At 45.1% G+C, this 21,027-nt stretch overlaps 1 protein-coding gene across 1 annotated transcript; it reads left to right on the top strand.

Annotated features, from left to right (window-relative positions):
* Positions 1–209: 209 nt before the first annotated feature.
* Positions 210–19,953, top strand: LOC135236856 (max-binding protein MNT-like). The gene is made up of 6 exons (XM_064303432.1): positions 210–478; positions 6,650–7,169; positions 7,537–7,578; positions 8,482–8,593; positions 14,710–14,902; positions 17,458–19,953. The coding sequence occupies exons 1-6, from the start codon at positions 406–408 to the stop codon at positions 18,267–18,269; spliced, it is 1,752 nt and encodes a 583-aa protein (XP_064159502.1). The 5' UTR covers positions 210–405; the 3' UTR covers positions 18,270–19,953.
* Positions 19,954–21,027: the final 1,074 nt, after the last annotated feature.

Here is a 21,027-nt window from a genome sequence, read left to right as displayed (position 1 = left end):
GGGAAGATCAAACTGCTATGATATCGGTCAAATTCGGACTTCTGTACATCAATGTCACGAGGTGGAAATCTTCTAAACGTCAAATGTTTAACATTCCATTCCAAAGTCCAAATTTAAAGTCAATTTTCCGTATTTTATCCGGGGTGTAGTAGCGGGGAGGGCCGGTAAAATGTGGGCGGAGTGAACCGTCTGGCTGTTGCCGTGTTGTGTTTTCTATTACTCGCATCGCCATCTTGTTCTCACCCTTTTACGCGTGTAGAAGGCTTCTTACGAGAGGGATCCGGTTCCGTTTTCCTGCTTTCTGTAGGTTGGACAGGGGATCCCGTGAGACTACAATAAAGACGACATCTCAGTAAATATCTGCACTAGTTGCTAACAAGACCGAGGTAACGGTACTTTAGAGAGATGAGCATCGAGACACTTTTAGAAGCAGCCAAGTTTTTGGAATGGCAAGCCCTGCAACAACAGAAAGCACGTGGTAAGGGAGGGGGCTGTGGGTACAGAGGGAGGGGGCGGTAATGTAAGCGCTGTTAAAAAACACTGGAAACGAAGTATATTAAAGGTAGTTTTATTTGTTCGGAGAAAGGGCGTGATATTAACATAACAGCAAATCAGACCTGCAGCAAATCAGAACACACTAAGCCATCCTTAGCCAAAAGTAAATTCTGCAAACACGCCACGGTAGTAAAATGATGAAGTTGTATTTAATGTGTATGTTTTATCTGGCCGCTTTCACGCTATTGAAATCCCTCGGTATCAGACTACAAGGGTATTAAGTCTGCGTCTTCGAGTATAGATAATCAGCTGAGCAACTGCAGAACTGTCTACGAGTGTGATCCGTACTGCTCCTTTGGTCATGTTGCATGTAGTTTCTGTCTCGAGCCATAAATTGTGTAAGAACATGAATAAGTTAGCAGAATGTGTACGCTGTGGTGTTAACAGCCTTGTTCGTGTGTAAGGTCTGCTTCGTAATTTTAGCTGAATTGAGTCCAGTGGGGTGTTTTTAATGTGCACGGTTTGTTTCTTCTTGGTCATTTTAGAACTGCATATGTATTGCTCAGCTAGTGATCTTCGACGATCTTGTCCCCATTTCAAAAAATCTTTCATTTCCGCTCCGATATCGCGAGTATAAACGGGAAGTTGTTAGCTAAATAGTAGCTAGTAAGCTCATTTAATAAGGCTACATTAATTTCCTGTGTGCCGTATCACATTTTGAGGTTTAAAAGGAGTTAAAGCTTTGTATTTAAAGGGCGGCGGCAAACATGAGACGAGGTCGAGTTCTCTTTACATAATGACCTGACATAGCCGGGTATCATATGACGCACGGTTAAAACCTACTTCCCGGTTGCTGCACTAACTCCTCCTCATTTTTAGAATACTTATACAAGCTTAAATACTCTTGCTACACATATGCTGATACTACATTGCGGGACGAGATTTGTAGAAGTAGACTGAATTTCATTGTGGGCTTTCCTTTCAAAATAATATTTGCGCTATACGTGCGATTCGCCACATCTCGGGAAGGGCTGGGTAATCGTGTGCTGGTGACGTGTCAGGGTTCCCTCCTCCTAGCTGAGACCGCGTGCTTGAAGCCCGTCCCCTTTCGACCTCGTGCTCGCCGACCACGCCCGCCAGACTCTGGTGTTTTTCTGCCCCTATTCTCAGTTGGGCAGGTCAAGCTTGCGGAGAAACTAGGGCATTGTATCCCCCACCCACCGCTCCTGTATACGGGTTACACAACGCACTCCACTAAATACGGTCGCCGCAGCTTTATGGGAGGGGATTTCTTAGCTGTTCCAGGTTTTATGAGAAACGAAAGAACGCCGATAGGGTGCCTGCTTTGTGTGTTTCTCGTACATCTTTGTACACGAAGTAAAGGACATAAACTCAGTTTAAAGGGACAGCCTAGGTCTCAAAAACTAATAATTCACTAAACATCAGTTCATTGGTCATACGATTTGCTGCACCATATAAAGACATCCCACCATCTCCTCCATAAATTTTATGCGTGTTGCAACACCATTACTAACCTGTTGACAAAAAGCCTTTGCTGTTTGAATTCTTTTTGTGGTGTGTATCTGGGAAAATTATTTTCAGATGAGTGCTGTTTGTCAGCACACCAGCTTGACCCTTGCTGGCACAGAATGTGCAAACTGTGCTGTCGCCATGGTTATACGGTCACGTTCCGAGCAGCTGTGGTTTCTCCTGGTTCTTGTGTTATTCTGTGCTGTGTCTTTGGTATTTAAGTGAATGTGCAGCCTGATGGTGAGGACTAGGGTTAGAAGCTTGTGCAGGAACTTGATGGGAACCCCAACTTTTTTCCTTCTCTGATTTAATATAATATATGCATGCATGCATCAAGAAGTTGGACCTTTTTTCATGTTGTATGTAACTCCACTTCCAAAGAGCAGCTTCGCAGTAGTAATTTCATTTTATAACCCCTGTAGTGTTGTCTTCTGAACCTCTGTTGTGTCCTTTACCACTCCTTCATTATATAACTCATAGGTTAATAATACAGCACTGGCCAGGAAAAATGGTTTTCTAAATGGAGAAATACTCTTTCCGTTTCGGACTTCACAGTTGGTTGGTGTTATGCGTTCACAGTCAAATCCCGAGTCACTGACTGAGTCTTTAGGAGTGCTCAGTGTTCCCGTCTGACTGCGGAGATGTGGTGTCTGCTCCAGTGGCTGTTGACTTCAGTGGTGCCCCAGAATCATGCTGTCTCGGTGGCCGCGTCTGTCGGTGAGGACACAAACGCTGTAGATGTTTGTGCCTCGACGTGAAACCTCCACGCCTCTGTGAAGAGTGCAGATCTGTCCACAGACCCGACAGTCCGTCGGAGAGACGGGTCTCCACAGACCCGACTGTCCATCGGAGAGACGGGTCTCCACAGACCCGATACCTCGGAGTCCGTACCTGCTGCACTCGTGTCAGAGCGCAGACGGGTGGCAGGGGGAGGCGAGAGCATCAGCCAGTGGGCAGCGGGTGGGTTTGGTCTGTGTCATTCTGTAAAGCTGTGGAAGTTGCTGCGCGGCTGTGTTCATTAACTAGGGCTATATGCAGTGCATGGGCGGCAGTGCAGTGTAATGTGAAAGGAACTGGTCTTGTAGCCTAGAGGTCGCAGGTTTGATTCCCGGGTTGGACACTGTACTCTTGAGCAAGGCACTTAACCTGCATTGCTTCAGTATATATATCCAGCTGCATAAATGGATGTAAAAGTTGTGTTGCTCTGGATAAAAGCATCTGCTAACTGCCTGTAATGTAATGTACTACAGGCTGAGCAGTGAGGAGCCACTTAATGTGCGTCTCTGACTCTTTTTGTGGTTAAAGCTACTCTAAGGCTTCACTCTTTTTTTAAAATTTTTTAAAGTTTTGATGTTATTTCTGTGTATGGCACTTCTAATATTGCCGTCTCTGTGCCAGAACTGCAGCAGAAAGCTAGGAACGTGGGGGCTGTGTCTGGAATTGCTCACTATGACATTTTTGGTGGGCGAGGTCAGAAATTTGATTGTTTGTTTAATAGAGTATGTCTGAAGTACCCGGATGGCATCATAACTTCCGCAGAATATCAAGTATGCATTCACTGTACGCTGTGCCAGTGATGTTGAATCCGCAATTCCTTGAGCTGGTTATTTCCATGGGGACACGCAAATTTCCGGGTTGTCCAGAATACAATGAACAGCGATAGTGGCCAATTGTTGGGCAGCCAGATCTGGAGTGTTGACTTATTTTGTTTTCTACATGTCTCAACAAGACACGCAATCCTAAGGACTCCTATAATTTATTTAAAATTATTTGGTGAACAGACAGCTGCTGAGTATTAAATCGTCATTAGTTACTTTTACCGAACTAGCTAGTTAAACTGCTCATAGCTGTAGGTAACTGAAGCAGAGCTGGTGTTTGCAAGTCGGCAAACAGAAATTTCAGGGAAGAATAATGCATAACTTGCAGCTAATGGAAAAATGATAGATCTCATTGCCTGGCTCACCACATTGTGGAAAGAATTTTTCCTAACAGAGTGGAACAATACTGATGAGCTGATTAAAAATGTATTTGGGCTGAAGTTTGCACTAAGGGGAGGGGGGGTCCAGGGGCTAGAACTTGAGCCACATAAAGTATATTTCCAGCAAACTGCCTTGTAAGTCTGACATAAAGCAAAAACCTTTGCCCAAATATGGAGTTCTGGATCAAAGGAGAATTTATCTATGGAGAAAATGACTGGAGTTTCACATAACCGTCTTTGTCACAGTTTGTGATTTAAACTGGCATTTAAAACTTGGACGTTTTTTTATCTACACACATTTCTCTCTTAAACAGCACTGGATCCACTGACTTCCGGTGCCGCTTTTCAACCAAAATAATTATGTTGCTAACTACAAGCTAACACAAACGCAAGTACTCCTGACTGCAAACCAAGAAGGCTATGAACCATAGGCTGTAAAAAGAAAATACAACATGTATTTGCAATAACATATACAATTGTACGAAACAGAACAAATTTATACTTTATTACATTAACGCGTCACAGCTAATGGTTTACGTGTGAATGGTAGCTCAAAATGCGGCCGTGTGTGTGATAATGTAATTGTGTGACGGGTCATCACGGGTGGGCTAACCACTTAGCCATTAGCAATTAGTTTTTTGAAAATTGGACCAAACTTTTTTCAGTTATAAAATTGGGTGAAATGCATTCTTTTTTTCATATACAAACCAATGTCTAAATCTCATACATTATTTTTGAAGGAATTGGGAAAACCTCATTAATTTCTCTCATTTGGTCTGGAAGTCTTGAAAGTGCTACCAAATCTGAAGGAGATGACAACATGATTTCTGAGGCCTACACACACTAATGAAATGGTGCACACTAAATAGTATGCACCACCTACTATGCAATTAGTTACATAGTATGGAATGCCAAAGGGCCCACAACGCCTTGCGTGTTTTAATGCGTGAGCACACCAAAAAAAACAAAAAAACATGCGAAGACGATTCCAGATTGCAACTTGCTTTCAAATTTAAAAGTCACAACGCTAGGTAGATTAAAAAAAGTTACATTTTATTTTTGTCTGCCGATCACATTTTCCCTCCTCTGCCACATTCATATTCACCCTCACTTGTCCAATTCATTTTCATTGATGAGCTTTCTGCTCCACTAATACATCGCTTTGGTTTTGACTGGTGTTGATAAACAGAGGAAGACTTATCGTAATAAATAAGAAAGTAGGCCTACTGTATGTAGGCTAGGGATGGATACGGTTAAGTCTCCGTTTATATTTCTCTACAAGTTGCCATTTTACATAAAAACATTACTCAGAGTTATACACAGCCCCTTTATTGATATTTTCTGTTGTTGTGTGGCAGACTTTCACTACGGAATCAACATAGTCAGAGCCAGTTCGGTTGCATGAGTGCCTAGCTAGCTAGCAGATTACTGTTAGCTCTATGAAGAAGAAAAGCTTTGGAACACAAAATAACGAGCAAGCCAGCTAATGTTAGCAACAGCAAGTTAAATTGTTTGTTGATGATTCACAATGTTTTTCATGGTCAGTACATCAGTCTCTTGCCGTTTTCCTGTCACTATGCATCCAGCTGTCTGAAAACTGCAGTTGAAAAACTGTTCCAGCTGCGGTTCTAGCTAGGTAGCCTATGTGCCTAACCAAAACAGTACTAGTGACAGAGGCTGTTGGACAGAAAAGGCTAGCTAGCTAGGTAATATGAAATCCAATCTAGTGAACTAGTACATGACAGTTATAGATAGCTATAACAATACAAGATTCTTTGAGACATAAAACTTAATGAGCAAGCTAGCTAACATTAGCAACAGCAAGCTCAAATAATAGCTAGCTAATATTTCATAGTATGTTTTCCATTAAACAAGCTACCAGTACCTGAAAAACTGCCAGCTAGTCATGAAGAAAAGCATCATATAGCACTGGCTGTGTTAAAATGAAAAGACTGCTATTACAACATAAGTGTAAGTATATCTTATTTATGGATTTTTGTAGTGTTGATGTGTTTCTTGCTAAGGTTAGAGGTCAGTAGTGGTGATGTCAAAGTACATTACATTAAATTTATTTGGCAGATGCTTTTATACAAAGCGAAGTACAATAAGTGCATACTGATGGTTATCAGAACAACTACAAAACACAGGTCCGATAAGGTACAATACCCATCATGTAACAGTTATTCCTAGTCATGAACACATTAAGTCCAGTTCACTCAGTAAGCATAGGCTAGGACCAGAAAGTTATAGCTAGTCAAACTAGGAGGCATGACAACGAGCTACAACAAGATAATGATGCAAGTGCAATATAAGTGATAGATGGATCTAGTAACAGTAGATGGTGGAAGTGTAACATGAAAGTACAAGTATGTTTATGATCGAACAAACTTTAAGCGTTCTTACACTCAGCAAGTGTGGTCTTGTAAGTATATCTACAAGTGTGGTCTTACAGGAACTCGAGAACAAAGAACACAAGTATACACTTTAGAACACAGCCATGGTCTACTTGGGTCCAGTGAGGTCACAGTAGGATTCTCTTGGTGCTGTGATGTCACAATAGGAGCTGTATTTCCCAGTAGGACACTGATGTCACAGTAAGAGCCTGGTGCTTTGATGTCACCTGATCTGGGTCCCATTTCTTCACAGAGGAGGATGACCTGAGGGAGAAACTCCGTCTCAATCATGAGGCGGAGCAGAAGCGAGCAGAAGTCGCCTCATTGGTGCAGCCAGTAGAGGTCAACCATTTGACCTGGTCTGGGAGGTTTTGCCCGGAACCCTGCCTCACTCCTGTTCCACCCCCTGCCGTCCCTCCTCCAGTCCCCATCACAGTTATACCAATTCCAGTGCTGTCAGCCAGCCCCAAACTCCTGCCCACTCCCGCGGTCACTGCCCTGACCCCTCTCACTGACCCCCGCCCCAGCCCTCCTCCAGCCCCGCCCCCACAGCACCAGCACCTCCAGCTGGCTTCTCAGGTAAAGGGTGAGTCTACAGCTCTGCTTCAGGCCCCCAATCCCAAGCAGCTGCTGTACCCCAGCCCGGCCCCCCCAGCCTCCCAGCATGCACCTCTTCCACAGCCCATGCCAGTACAGGCTCCGACCAGCCCCACCCTCCAGCCTGCTGTCACGGATGACTCCCGCAACTTAGACGCAAAGAGGAGGCCAGGCGGGTGAGTGACCTCTGAACTCTGGTCACGTGACTATGATTAAGAACAATGGCTAGTAGCTAATGGCATACCCGATGTGTCGCAGTCTGAGCCAGTCCTCATCTAGGTAGTCTAAGCTAAGTGATACAGCTCCTTAAGAGCAGGGGGAGCTCTTTCTAACCCTGCTGTTGTCATTACTGCACCACACACACCTGTACAGGTAGCTTTGCAGCTTAGCGTACGCTAGCCTCTAGCGCTCCAGCCTGGGAGCCAGTGGAGAGAGCTTACACGTCTCTCATCGATCACACCTTGCCCTAACGCCCTTATTTGTGGAGGGCATTGGGCTTGGGACTCAACCCTATGCCCTTACGGTGTGGTTCTGTGTTCGCAGGGCGGGGACAAGAGAGGTCCACAACAAGCTGGAGAAGAACAGGTAGGTCTGTCTCCCGCTGCGATTCGCTGACCCGAGGTGTACGTCTGCGGTGTTTCCACGGCCAGCTGAGCGGTGCAGACACTTATGAAATTAATATGGCAGATGGGATATTGGCCCGGAGCCCGGGAGTAGTATGTGTGGCCTTGTTCATCTGGTGAAGTGCGTACGCTCAGCATATTTGGTTTAGCCCCGATATCATTCATGGCTCAGGCTAGAAAATAATAAATCATGTAGGCTGTGTGCTGTTTTTATGAGCTGTCCAAATAGTGATGACAAGAAAAAAAGGATTTGTTTTTCTATTGTGAGCAAATAAAAGATGTATGCAGATATATGTAGGTGTGGGTGGGTGTTCATGATTCTAAAAGTGTGTATGACGGTGTGTGCTGGTATAAGTATAGGAGGATGTATGTGGCAGCAGGGTAGTGTAGAAGGGTGTGTATTCGTGTAAGTTGGTATATGTGTGTGTGGCTGGGTATACATGATTTTAGAAGTGCGTATGAGGGTATATGCAGGTATAGGAGGATGTATGTGGTAATAGGGTAGTGCAGAAGGGTGTATATTTGTGTAAGTTGCTATATGTGAGTGTAGGAGGGTGTATGTGAATGCATTTGTGGGAGGATGTATGTGGGTTTTGGTGGACGTAGGAGGGTGTGTGTAGGTGTAGAGCGTGTATGCATGTGCAGGGGATGTTTGGATGGTAGCCTGTCCATTTAGGCACTCCGTAGTGAAGAACCATGTTAATATGGAGTTATCCTGTAGCTGAAGACCAGTGAATCTTTATAGCTTTATTCAAAAAGCAGATTAGTGTTGATTGGTACAGTTTCAGACAGGAACAGAAGTGGCCATATCGAGGCCCACAGCAATGAATGATGGGAGATGAGTCCATGCTGATTGCTCTGGCAGGCGAGCGCACCTGAAGGAATGCTTTGAGACCCTGAAGAAGACGGTCCCCACGGTGGACGAGAAGAAGACGTCCAACCTGAGCGTGCTACGCAGCGCGCTGCGCTATATCCAGGTGAGCTTCTGTTTCCCAGGAGACGCGCGTCATTTCGTATCCTAGGACGCACTGTCATCGCACTGACAATCACCATCTGACCGTTTTGGCTTTTATCTGGAGTGATTGGAGACGTGCACGGTGATGATGGTTTCAGAACACAATACCAAGAAAGGTAGCAGCTGGCAGGAGGTGTGGCCAGATACAAGGGTGGTACCGTAATTACCCTAATAGCAGTGCAGCACATTTCAAACTGGCTGTTATGTACCTCTCAGTTCACTGTGTGTGTGCTCAGACTTTTAAATGTGTTTAATGAGCTCTTGTTAGTTGTTTGTAGTGTATATGTGTGTTGTGTGTGTATTGTGTGTGCGATGTGTGTGTGTGTGTGGTGTGTGGTGAGATGTGTATGTGTTGTGTGTGTGGGAAGATGTGTGTGTGTGTGTGTGAGAGACAGATGTATATGTTGTGTGTGTGTGGTGTGTGGTGAGATGTGTATTTGTGTGGTGTGTGTGTGTGTGCGTGTGTGTGTGTGTGTATGGTGTGCAGGCTCCACAGTGTGTTCTGAGTTGCCGGGGCTGGAAGCAGGGTGCCTGTGGAAAGTAGGGCAGTGAGGTGGAGGCGGTGGGGGGTTGGGGGGGGGGGGTAATGCATGTCACTTGATCCCCCAGCAGCCCCCCCCCCTCCCTTCCCAGCACGACGTGAGCGTGTCAGCTTGTCCCCGTTAAACTGGTAGTCCCTGTCCCATCCTTCTGTGCTCAAGTTACAGCAGGGGTACAAGTGAGACCCGTTTCCCCCTCAAAAAAAAAAAAGTCCCCATAATCACTACACTTACAGACACGACGACGAGGCTGTTAATTGTATTCCGCCTTCATCTTAAGCTCGTCGCTTAGAATGAAGACATTAAATTTGAACATCGTTTCAAATCTGGTCAACAGCCAATAGCTGAAGCCACTGAGGTGCGGTTTCAGCTTCTGCTCTATTAACAGTGCGTCTTTTTTTACGGAGATTTCTTTTCGTCGTCCATTAATTATTCACAGAAGCCAGCTTCAGAGGGCCGGTAATACGGCACTGCGGAACGGGCATGGGAGGCTTGTGCGGCACGCTACTCTTCCAGAGGTTCTTACGCGTGTGTGTTTCCACGATTATTCTCCAAAAGATTCATTTAAATCTTATTTTCCGTTGGAAGTGCTTCCTAAGAAGTACCGGAACAGCTTTAAAAAGGCGTATCGATAAAAAAGGTGTTTTATAATTGTGAATAAATAATATAAAATGATAAACTGTTCACATGGTCAGCATCTGGAAGTGTAATTAGTTGAAGTGTATTTTCTTGCTTTAGACCACAAACCTCCCAAATGCCCCTATACCAGTCATTGTCAAACCAGTAGGTCCTCAAAAACTTTTTTATCTGAAATTCCCTTCATTGCAAAAAAAGCAAATATAGAAAAAAAACCCAGAAAACAGTCCCTTGAAACTACTTTATTTGGTTGCCATTTTAAATGTTTTTTTTTTTAAACCTGAAAGTGACAAGATTCAGTACTGTCCATTACAGGAGGATTTGGTGTTGGTGTTTTGGACACCAAAATGCTGACATTAGTAACATGGTGATTTACCTTCTAATTTGTTTAGTTTTCATTTAGAAAGAACCTGAAAAGTCCTCTGGATTGTGTGTTTAAAAATGACTCACTTTATATCGAAAGGAAATGGTTTTGTTGACTTTTTTAAATAAAATTGGTAATAAAATGGTATGCAGTTACAAGTAAGCACAAAGTGATTGCTCTAAAGCAGTATTTTGGTGTGATAAGGGTTCTGTTGTTGCTTTCAGATAAGGCCTGTAGATCCAGTAACCGCTCCTCCTCCCCCACCCCCCCCACCGCTCACCCCGTCTTGGTCCATGTGAGCCTTGAGCACATGGCTACTCTGAGCTCCCTGACATCACCCCCCCCCCCCCCTTCCCCACCCCCCCTTGCGGGCTGACGGCTCAGTCTTGGCTTCGTGCAGCAGGACAACCAACCTATTGAACGAAAACACAAACAAACACCCTGTGGTTTTTTTGTTCCTGCTAATCTCACGTTTAAGGTGATTGAAAGCGAGCTCCTTAAACAGGACTTGTTGGTTTCGCTCATTACCTTTCAGTTTTGTCCTTGAACTCTTCTTTTTTCCGCAAATAGAGTTCAGTATCAGTGACCGGTCGTAGGCCTACACATTCAGAATTAAATGAATTTAAGATTAAATTGAGTTTAGCTGTAGGTTTGTCAGTTAATTATTACGGAGTGTATCCTGTTCCAAAATCAGTATTTTAACATGGTGACAGAACCATGAAAGCGCTAGTTGTCGTAAAATGGACATGATTGGCTGAATGTCTTTATTATATTTCATACTAATTGTTTTTAGCATGAATATCTTTTTGATATGTGTCATTGCAAGAGTAAATCATCCGTCACTGGGCCTTAGAAGTTTAATTAGAAACAATGAACAACTCTTCATGCTTCAGGAGTTCCAATAGAGGTTTGAACAGAAGCCAGCATTACGTGGGGTCACTCCAGGGCCAGGGTTGAAAGCAGCTGATATTCCAGAACCTTCCGTATTGGGCAGCGCTGACGTTTCCCACATTCACCAGCGTTGTCTGTGAGCGCTGCAGTTAGGGGAAGAGGAAGTGGCGGCGTTTGTTCCTGGGGTCCCATTGTTCCTTTTCCTGAAGGCAAGTTTGAATTGGCCACCTTGTTTGAAAGTTTTCATTTTTTATTTTAAGCTTATTGAATTTCTGTTTGCCCTTATTTGGAGCTCTTCTGTGTCTTCCTCTTCTCTACTGTGGCCCCTCCCCCTGCTCTCTCAGTCCATCACTGTGGCCCCTCCCCCTGTTCTCTCAGTCCATCAATGTGGCCCCTCCCCCTGCTCTCTCAGTCCATCACTGTGGCCCCTCCCCCTGCTCTCTCAGTCCATCACTGTGGCCCTCCCCCTGATCTCTCCATCCATCACTGTGGCCCCTCCCCTGATCTCTCAGTCCATCACTGTGGCCCCTCCCCCTGATCTCTCATCCATCACTGTGGCCCCTCCCCCTTCTCTCTCAGTCCATCACTATGGCCCCTCCCCCTTCTCTCTCAGTCCATCACTGTGGCCCCTCCCCCTTCTCTCTCCGTCCATCACTGTGGCCCCCCCCTGATCTCTCCGTCCATCACTGTGGTCCCTCCCCCTTCTCTCTCGGTCCATCACTGTGGCCCCTCCCCCTGCTCTCTCAGTCCATCCCACCACTGTGGCCCCTCCCCCTGCTCTCTCGGGCACTGTGGCCCTGGCCCTTAATGGGCCCCAGCTGCAAAGCGCAGAAGCATTGTCCTGAAACGAGGCCGTTTTCCATCGCCTGTTTTACTGTAAGTCCAGACTGACCGCAGTGAGCCTTTCTGCTGGATGAATGTAATAGCTGTCATTTTCTCTAAGTGAGGTGAGCTCAGAAGGACAGATGGCAGTGTGTGGATGAGTAGCAGTTTTATGTGTCACAGGGTATTAACAGCGTCTGTACAGGCTGGCTGCTCCAGATTGGTTGAGAGCAAGTTTCAAGCTTTTGTATTAAACATGCATACATTCTGTTTTTAGTTTCATAAAAGTACTTGTTCATTGTTTTTTCAGGATGCAATTGATAGAGGGATACATAGAGGGGCAGGTGGATACATAGAAATGAAAAAATGATTTATAGAGAAATGGATGAAGAGTTGGAGAGGGATAGAAGGAGAGTCGTGAAACAGGTGGAAGCAGCCCCATCTCTCCTTTGCACCATTGTGCAGGTGCACCCCACAACCAATCATAACTCACTGCAGCCCGTCACAGCCTATCACAAGCTACCGCAACCTATCACATCACTTCACACAGCCTCTCACAGGCTGCCACGTTGCTGCGCGTGGTGTATCACACTGCCCTATCCTGTTTCTCATCCTTTTGGTTGCCAAGGGAACCATGGCTTTTCCCCACTGTTGTCCTGACAACAGTGAGGGACAGAAGCATCTCATTTGCTGGGACAATGGCTATGACAGTCTGGGGAGAGAAATCGTCACACACACACAACGACCCACACACAAACACACATACTTTTATGTGCATTTATTTTCCTTGTTGCAGATGTGTACAATGTGTATGTGTTTGTGTATATGTTTGTATGTGTGTGTGTGTGTATGGTTTGTGCAGTCTGTGGAAGATGTGTGTAGTGTGCAAGACGTATGTAGTGTGAACCGGGTCTGTGGTGTGTGTAAGGTGTGTTCAGAGGGCCAGGTGTGTGTGGTGTTTGTTTAAGGTATGCGTTACGTGCACACAGGTGTTCATGATCTGTGTAAGGTGTGTTCAAGGTATAAGGAGTGTGTTTGGTATACACTGAGTGGTTAAAGTGTCTGTAGTCTGTAAGGTCTGTGTGGTATGTGAACATCATTAGGTGTGTTTTGATTGTATGAAGTGTGTATATGGTGTTAAAGGTACAAAATGGGCAGTAAAGGTGTAGGTACAGTGTGTAAGGTGTCTTTTGAGATTGTAGGTTGTGTGTAGAGTGTCTCAGGTATACAGCTGTATGTGAGATGTGTGTAGTCTGTAGTTTATGTAGAGTGTGTAAGGTACATGTAGTATATGCTGAGTGTGTATTGTACAGTACTGTGCAAAAGTCAGGGACAAACCCCTATCAAATTCAATTTCCCATCAAATCAGCCATTCAGTGCAATATTTATCTTTCAGATGTGTCAGACAATAATGCAGGAAAAATACAGTATATTTAACAGAAAATTACAGCATATAGTCCACCACTACATATCATATCAAAACTAGTATGCGTCCATTCTGTTTTTGTGCACCTTACTGCAACTTTACGTCTTCCATCCTTCCAATAAACAAACAAAGTTTCAGGTGTGTCCTCCCAACAAGTTGTTACCGAAAGTTTAAATGGCACTACGCTAGAACCATTTGCTTTCAAAAGTGACTCTAACATTCAAACAACAACCCAAACATACCTTACCTGCCTTGCATATTACTTTGGCATGCATCTAAAATGGCATGGGATATTTCTGATGAGATTAGATATAAGATCATTACTGCATAAGGAAAGTGAAAGTCAAAGGAAAATAAATGGGGAAAAAACAGTTTGGAGTTTCCAAAACTGTTCAAAACAATTATTTCTAGATACAAAGAAAATGGGACTCCTAACAACCGTGCAAGAACTGGTAGACCACTGAAACTATCACCACCACAAAGACAGGGCTTAAAGATTTTACCTTTGAGAGAGGAAAAAAATAAGCTCTACTCTTTCTTCAGGTCTGATGAAATCCACAGATTGTTCTGTCAATCCTTCCACTGTGAGAAGAACTCAATTCTGTGGCTTTGAAAGGATGTTTATCTGTCAGAAGGCCACTGCTGAGAAAAGGAAATTAATGAAAGAAAAGAAAATTTGTGCTCTCATGGACAACTGAGATGTGGAGATGTGGAGTTTCATGGACCGATGAGGGCAAATTTGAGATATTCTAATATAAGAGTAGGCAGTGTGTACACTTACAGAGCAATGAAGAACCATGTCTACAACCATCAGTCAAACATGGTGGAGGTTCAGTTCAAGTTTGGGGTTGTATAACAACATGTGGATTTGGTGATTTGGTTTTGATTGAAGGTATCATGAATGCTGATAAATACAAATATTAACATATGCAGTAACCTCTCATTTTTAAGAATATTGCATTGGGAGCAAATTAATTCTACAGCGAGATAATGACCCCAAGCACACTGCTAAGAGCGTCTGCTAAATGCCTGTAATATAATGTAATGTAATGCTGAGAAGATCAAGCTGCTGGTGTTCTCAGAACAATGGACTGGCCAGTCCAGAGTCCAGACCTCAACATCGCTGAATATGTTTGGGATTATTTGGATGAGAGAAGAAGAAAATGCGACCAACTTTCTAGACTGAATTTTGGAGGTGACATTTTCTGATACTGAAAACTAAACTTGACAAGGTTTCACTGAATAATAAAGTGTTCTCTAACGTTTGCACGTGACATTTTTGATAGTGTGTGTAAAGTAATGGGTGTTGATGTAGTGTATGTAGTGTGTGTAAGGTACATGCGGTGTGTTGAGTGTGTAGTGTATGTAGTGTGTGTAAACTGAGCTCCCCTCCTCTGCAGACGCTGAAGAGGAAGGAGAAGGAGTACGAGCACGAGATGGAGCGCCTGGCGCGGGAGAAGATCTCCACACAGCAGCGTTTGGCCGAGCTGAAGAACGAGCTGGGCCAGTGGATGAACGTCATGGAGATGGAGCGCGTGCTGAGGCTGACCGCGCAGCCCGAGGATGACCAGGCGTCCACCTCCACCGCCTCCGGTACCACTGCGCGCTCCGCACTGCACTACATGCACAACAAACTACACACTTTACACACTCCACACTGCGCTACATACACAAACTACATGCTTTACACACTCCACACTGCGCTACATACACAAACTACATGCTTTACACACTCCACAGCTGCGTAGCATAACAAATACTGCTTAGCACATTCCCAGCTGCGTGCATCACAAACTACATGCTTTACACACTCACACTGCGCTCATACACGAACTAAGCTTTACACACTCCACACTGCGCTACATACACAAACTACATGCTTTACACACTCCACACTGCGCTACATACACAAACTACATGCTTTACACACTCCACACTGCGCTACATACACAAACTACATGCTTTACACACTCCACACTGCGCTACATGCACAGTAAACTATGCGCTTTACACACTCCACACTGCGCTACATGCACAGTAAACTACGTGCTTTACACACTCCACACTGCTCTACATGCACAGTAAACTACGCGCTTTACACACTCCACACTGCGCTACATGCACAGTAAACTACACGCTTTACACACTCCACACTGTGCTGCGTGCACAGTAAACTACGCGCTTTACACACTCCACACTGCGCTACATGCACAGCCAATCCACAGTAGTGTTCATAGGGAGTACATGTGCTCAGGGCTGAAGTCAGGGCTGAAGTCAGGCTTGCCATAGCAACAAATGACGTCGCCGCCCAGCAGGCGCGCACCTGTTGGACTTCTGTCCGTGCTAGCTGTTGGCATGTCGACCCGGCGCTGCAACAGTTCGCTCTGAGCAGGACTATTCACCGACTATTCCTCATCACGGACAGCTGGTCCTCATCTTCACTGCCTCGCACGTGTTATTACAAAGCTTTGGTGGTCCGAAAATCGCACAGACGCTAGGCAGCTAGCGGGCTGTTGTGCGGTTCATAACTGGGAAGGCGACGTGGCTAAAAACACTATAAAAACAAACAAGTGCAGATGGACGCCACGGTATTGTAGCTGTAACGATTGCTCGTAGCTTTGGCGTTTGCACAACCTGCTGGATGACTTGCTAATCGTGCCTAGAAAAAAGTCACATATCATACGGAGTAATTACTTTGCTTGACAAAGGCATACATAATTTACTGTTCTTTCACAAAATGTTCTTCGTATTCCATTTCTGCAGATTTACGGTTTTGCATTTGCTCATACCAAACGTGCTCAAACATAATATTTGCTACTTCGGTCGTTTTCCTTGTGTCAGGCTAAACCGTGCTGATCGTCCTCTGTAGAGATTTTTAAATCTCCATTGATGTGATATCAGTGGTGCTGTCAATGTTATTCAGATAAGCAGTGGTTGCACTGGTAATGCTATTCAGTGCCACTGCATATTAAAGGAATCTTAAGTCAATGTAGTTACCATGATCCAAACTAGCGACCACATTAAGAAACCGTATAGTATTGACAGAGAAAATTGTGTTTTTCTTCCGCCATGACCGAAACTAAACTAAAATTACTACAACAACCGCGGCTGAGCGTTTGATTGACAGCCACTTTCATGACGAGCGGACGTTCTGACCTTCTTCTGTTTGAGTTGTGAGCCGCTTCGGGGAAAGCAGTTAGCGACGCATTGCATCACGTTTCCCGTATAGACATTGTAACCTACAAACCATAAAGAAACCTTTCTACCAAATTATCGTTCGTCAAAAGCTTATTCCTCTTCTCACTGACGTGGGAAGTCCAAATGTAAACAAGTTCGTTGACAGTGGGGGCCGTTCTGTTGGCAGTGAAGCATAGCTAGCCTAATTCAGAAACCAACGCGAACGATAGGTAGCATACAGCAAGGAATGAAACACCTAGAATATGTGCTTGAGTTGAGAACACTCGCTACAAACCATGGCTTTATGAAAGGAGTCCAGTGCTAGGAGTGTAACTAGTTCATAACTAAAGTGTGCGATATTCATTAAATAATGAAACTCTTAAATATCCGAATCACAGAGCAGCAGTTGAACGGCGCTATTTTACCTGCTTGTGTGACGTAACAGAGAATATTTCATCCCTTCCTCTCGCATGTTTCTACATTATATTCCTGTCTATATTCTTATTTTCGTTGTCTGATATTTTGAAGCACTCGTATTGAAGCCAAATTACATTTATAATGCCAGTTACAATAGACATAATACCATTGACATTGACCGACATTGACATTGCAATTTTTAGCAGAAATACGTTACAAGGTAGTCTCTGAGGCAAAGTAAATAAGTGGGAGGAGAATCCTAGCAACAGGCCATGCCCCATTAAAGCGGGAGTTCCAAATCCAGGAAAACTAGCCTCTCTTGTTTCCTGTGGGCGTCAGTGACGTTTGTGACGATTTGGATGCTTTCTGGATGGCCGCTTTCATTGTACAAACAAATGGTTAAATGTTCAGGATTTTCTTGGCATGGAATCCTCTTAAAAATCACACAGAGATAGTTGAAAACTGGTGAAGTATTTAACATAACATAACATAATGACGAGAACAGGCTATTCTGCCAAACAATGCTCAACTAAATTATTATGTGTCTGTTTCAGAGGGGGAGGACAATGTTGATGACAATGCAGATGAAGACCACCTGCAGCCGCCATCCAAAGTGCCTCACATGGCCCAGGCCACGCCCACCGCCATCCCCGCCCAGCACCAGCCCCCTCAGCCGCTGGTCCAGCTTCCCGCCGCTCCGCCCGCCCAGAGCCACGCCCACACGCACGTGGTGACGGCCGCCAGCATGCCCAGCGTCATCGCGCACGCGTCCGTCATCCAGGCGGGCTCCAAGCACGTGGCGCACCTCGCGCCCTGCTCCGCCCCCCAGGCCATAGTGCCCGCCCCCTGCTCTGCCCCCCAGGCCATAGTGCCCGCCCCCCAGGCCACCGTGTCTGCCCCCTCCTCCGCCCCCCAGCCCATCAGCCACATCACTGTGCACCCGGTGGCTCACCTGTACCCACCGACCATGATGAGCCACCTCGCCCACACGCTAACCCACGCCCAGGTGAACACGCTAACCCACGCCCAGGTGAACACGCTAACCCACGCGCAGGTCAACACGCTAACCCACGCGCAGGTGAACGCGCTGTCTCACGCCCAGGTGAACACGCTATCGCCCGCCCAGGTGAACACGCTATCTCACGCACAGGTGAACACGCTAAGCCACGCACAGGTGAACACGCTATCGCACGCGCAGGTGAACACGCTATCTCAAGCGCAGGTGAACGCGCTAACGCACGCGCAGGTGAACTGCCAGCCGGCTGTAGTGACACATCACTCGCAGCTGGTGGGCCAGACCGTCCTCAACCCCGTCACCATGGTGACCATGCCCTCCTTCCCTGTGAGCACGCTCAAGCTGGCCTGAGGACGGGGCGGGGCCCAATGGAGACACGCCCCCTGGACTTCTGACCAACCAAAACTGTAAAGGGCAACTCAGTACATTCCAAAAAAATGCTTTATTTTACATTTAAAGTATATAGTGAAAAACATAAACATATTTAATGATGAAACTAAAGTGAGGGCTCTGTAGTGTTTGAGCGTGTGTTGTGGAGAACTGATGAACCCCATCTTTTTGGAATTCCACACACAGCTGGAATACGAGCCGGTGTGTGAGTGTTGGGGTTCAGGGTGTGTGTTGTAGGAAAGAGGGCATTCTGACCCTTCTACAGAAGCCCTCTCTGGGTAATGATGTCACAATCCTGCCTCCACCAATACCTTACTGGGGATTATGATGTCACAATAACGTCCCCAGCAAGACACCTGATTGGCTTCTGTTTTGTGAGGTGGATTTTTGGGTGGTACATTAGGGGGGGTAGATCATCACTATGCCCCCCCCCCCCGGAGGGTCGTTTTTGCGTACCGTGAGCCTGGTGTGTGCGGCTACGCTGTTGGTGTGTGTGTGCAGAAGCGTGACGTATGGTAGTGAAAGTGAGGTCTTCCTCTTTGGGAGTGAAGGCCGAGTGCACGTATGCCTTGAGTCACAGAGCAGCCCGTGTTCAGTTTCAACAAAGCACTTCTTTATGCTACTCTCTGGTGCCCCTTGCTGGCCAGAGACCATTACTACACTGAGACTTTACACGGGAGTGCGAGAGCAGCAAGACCAGACACAGAGTCTGCATTGTGCCTTTGACCTTTAGGAGGCCAAAGGTCACCATCGCAGCCCGCAGTTTGTGTAGTTGCATTGACAGGGAGGGCGCCCTCTTGTGGTTTATTTGTGAGAGAGGTTCTGTCCAGTTGGGGTTTTCTGTGTCTGTTATTTTATTCTTTATTTGGGGGGTAAAAATGTTCCTGAAACTATGGTTGTATGCATCCCACTAGTTGGCTTGTGTGTGTGCACGTGTGTGTGTTTGTTCATGCTACACAGTTCTTTGGGACTACATTGACTTATGTCATTAGTGTAAGGTAGCGGGAGGTGCAGTACGTGTCTTCAGCCACTGCACTCGGGTGTCTCTGATGTCCTTGCTGCTCCTCCGCCCTATTGAGAGCAGTTTGCCTCTTGGAATTACACTCTGCACTGCTGCAACAAGGCCTGTACACTGTGATCGACAGCAGCATCGCTCCACACCAGCCAATCACAGCTCCCCTTTTAAGTGAGAAGAGGGGGCGGGAGCAAGAAAGAGGTGAAGAGGGGCATGGAAAAAAAGCCTGTTCAGGTGCTATATTTTTAAAGATGTAACCTGTAAAATCATGTTTGTGCACATATACATGCAAATAGTGTGTGTACACATTCAAATGGGGATATATATATATACATAAATATATTTTAATGTGACCGTTAACTGTTTTTGCATGTAGATTTTGATTTTTTTTCTTTTCTTTTTACGTTTCATTTCTTTAGCTCATTCTGGGACCACAAGCAGTACTGTACACCATGCAGACAGCCTGACAGAACTCTTGATATTATATATATGAAATTACTCATTTTCCCTATGGAGAAAGTTTGGTATATATTGCCTGTGGATCGTAGGCTGTATTTAGATCTGTTCATCATGTCAAAAATGGAAAAAAATGCACAGAAAAATGGGAATAAATCATAACATTTACAGAAATGTGTGTGCTGATGATTCAGCGTTTCAGAATTCGTATTTTCGGGGGAAAAAGCACACTTCACGATGCTCTCGATTTTCATTTTATTAATTGTGTACAATATTCTATTGCCTTTTATCCTCTATGAATTTATAAAGTTATTTATTACATGAACACATTTAATAAATGAATTTCTGACAACCAAGAGAATGTAAAAAAACAAACAAAACAAAAACAAAACCCACTCACACTGAATGTAAAGACAAGGTACCCCCCTGGTAAAAACTGAAATAAAAAAAAACAAGGGTAACCATGGCTACCTTGTTTTTCCCCTTTTGATATGCATTGTCTTGTAAAATAATGTCAATAAGTATGCTTTCATTTATATTAACCAAATACATTTGCAACAAGCAGTATCTAAACGTACTCCACATCAAAAGTGTCATTTAATTAATCCTTCTTTTTTGTAAGGACACCGAACTGCAAGACAAGGTTAAAGAAAACACCTGGTTCAGCTTCATTTGCGCTGGCCTCTCGTTGCTCCCCATCACTGGCACGTAGAACATTAAAACAAGATGTCATAAAACAAAATTACACATTTGGCCTCAAGGTAGACGGCCATTTCATACATCATGAGGCCTTCGTAAGGAGGTATATTCTCTACGCATGCAGTGACTGAACCCAGTGGTCTAACTGCGGTTCTGGTTTAACCACCAGCTCCTGTTTCAGAACCTGTGGTCAAACAAGTCAGGTCAAAGCTTGACATTTAAATCATGAAAAAAAAAAAAAGAACCAAAGATCATTACTTCCCCAGGTTATAACTTGGTCCACAGTTCTTCATGGTTTCTATCAATAAATATATTACAGTTGGCAGATACCCTGCTTATTTTACAGAAGAGGATAAGGAGAGGCGTTCTGAGGTTTGGGGAGGGGTCTGTAGATGTGGGTGTTGGTCTGGCAGAGAAGCGTTCTGAGGTTTGGGGAGGGGTCTGTAGATGTGGGTGTTGGCCTGTCAGAGAAGCGTTCTGAGGTTTGGGGAGGGGTCTGTAGATGTGGGTGTTGGCCTGTCAGAGAAGCGTTCTGAGGTTTGGGGAGGG

This window comes from Anguilla rostrata, chromosome 12, assembly GCF_018555375.3.
Source record: "Anguilla rostrata isolate EN2019 chromosome 12, ASM1855537v3, whole genome shotgun sequence".
Taxonomy (NCBI): Eukaryota; Metazoa; Chordata; class Actinopteri; order Anguilliformes; family Anguillidae; genus Anguilla; species Anguilla rostrata.
The sequence above is the reverse complement of the archived record's forward strand: the minus strand, read 5'-3'. Positions and strand labels throughout refer to the sequence as shown.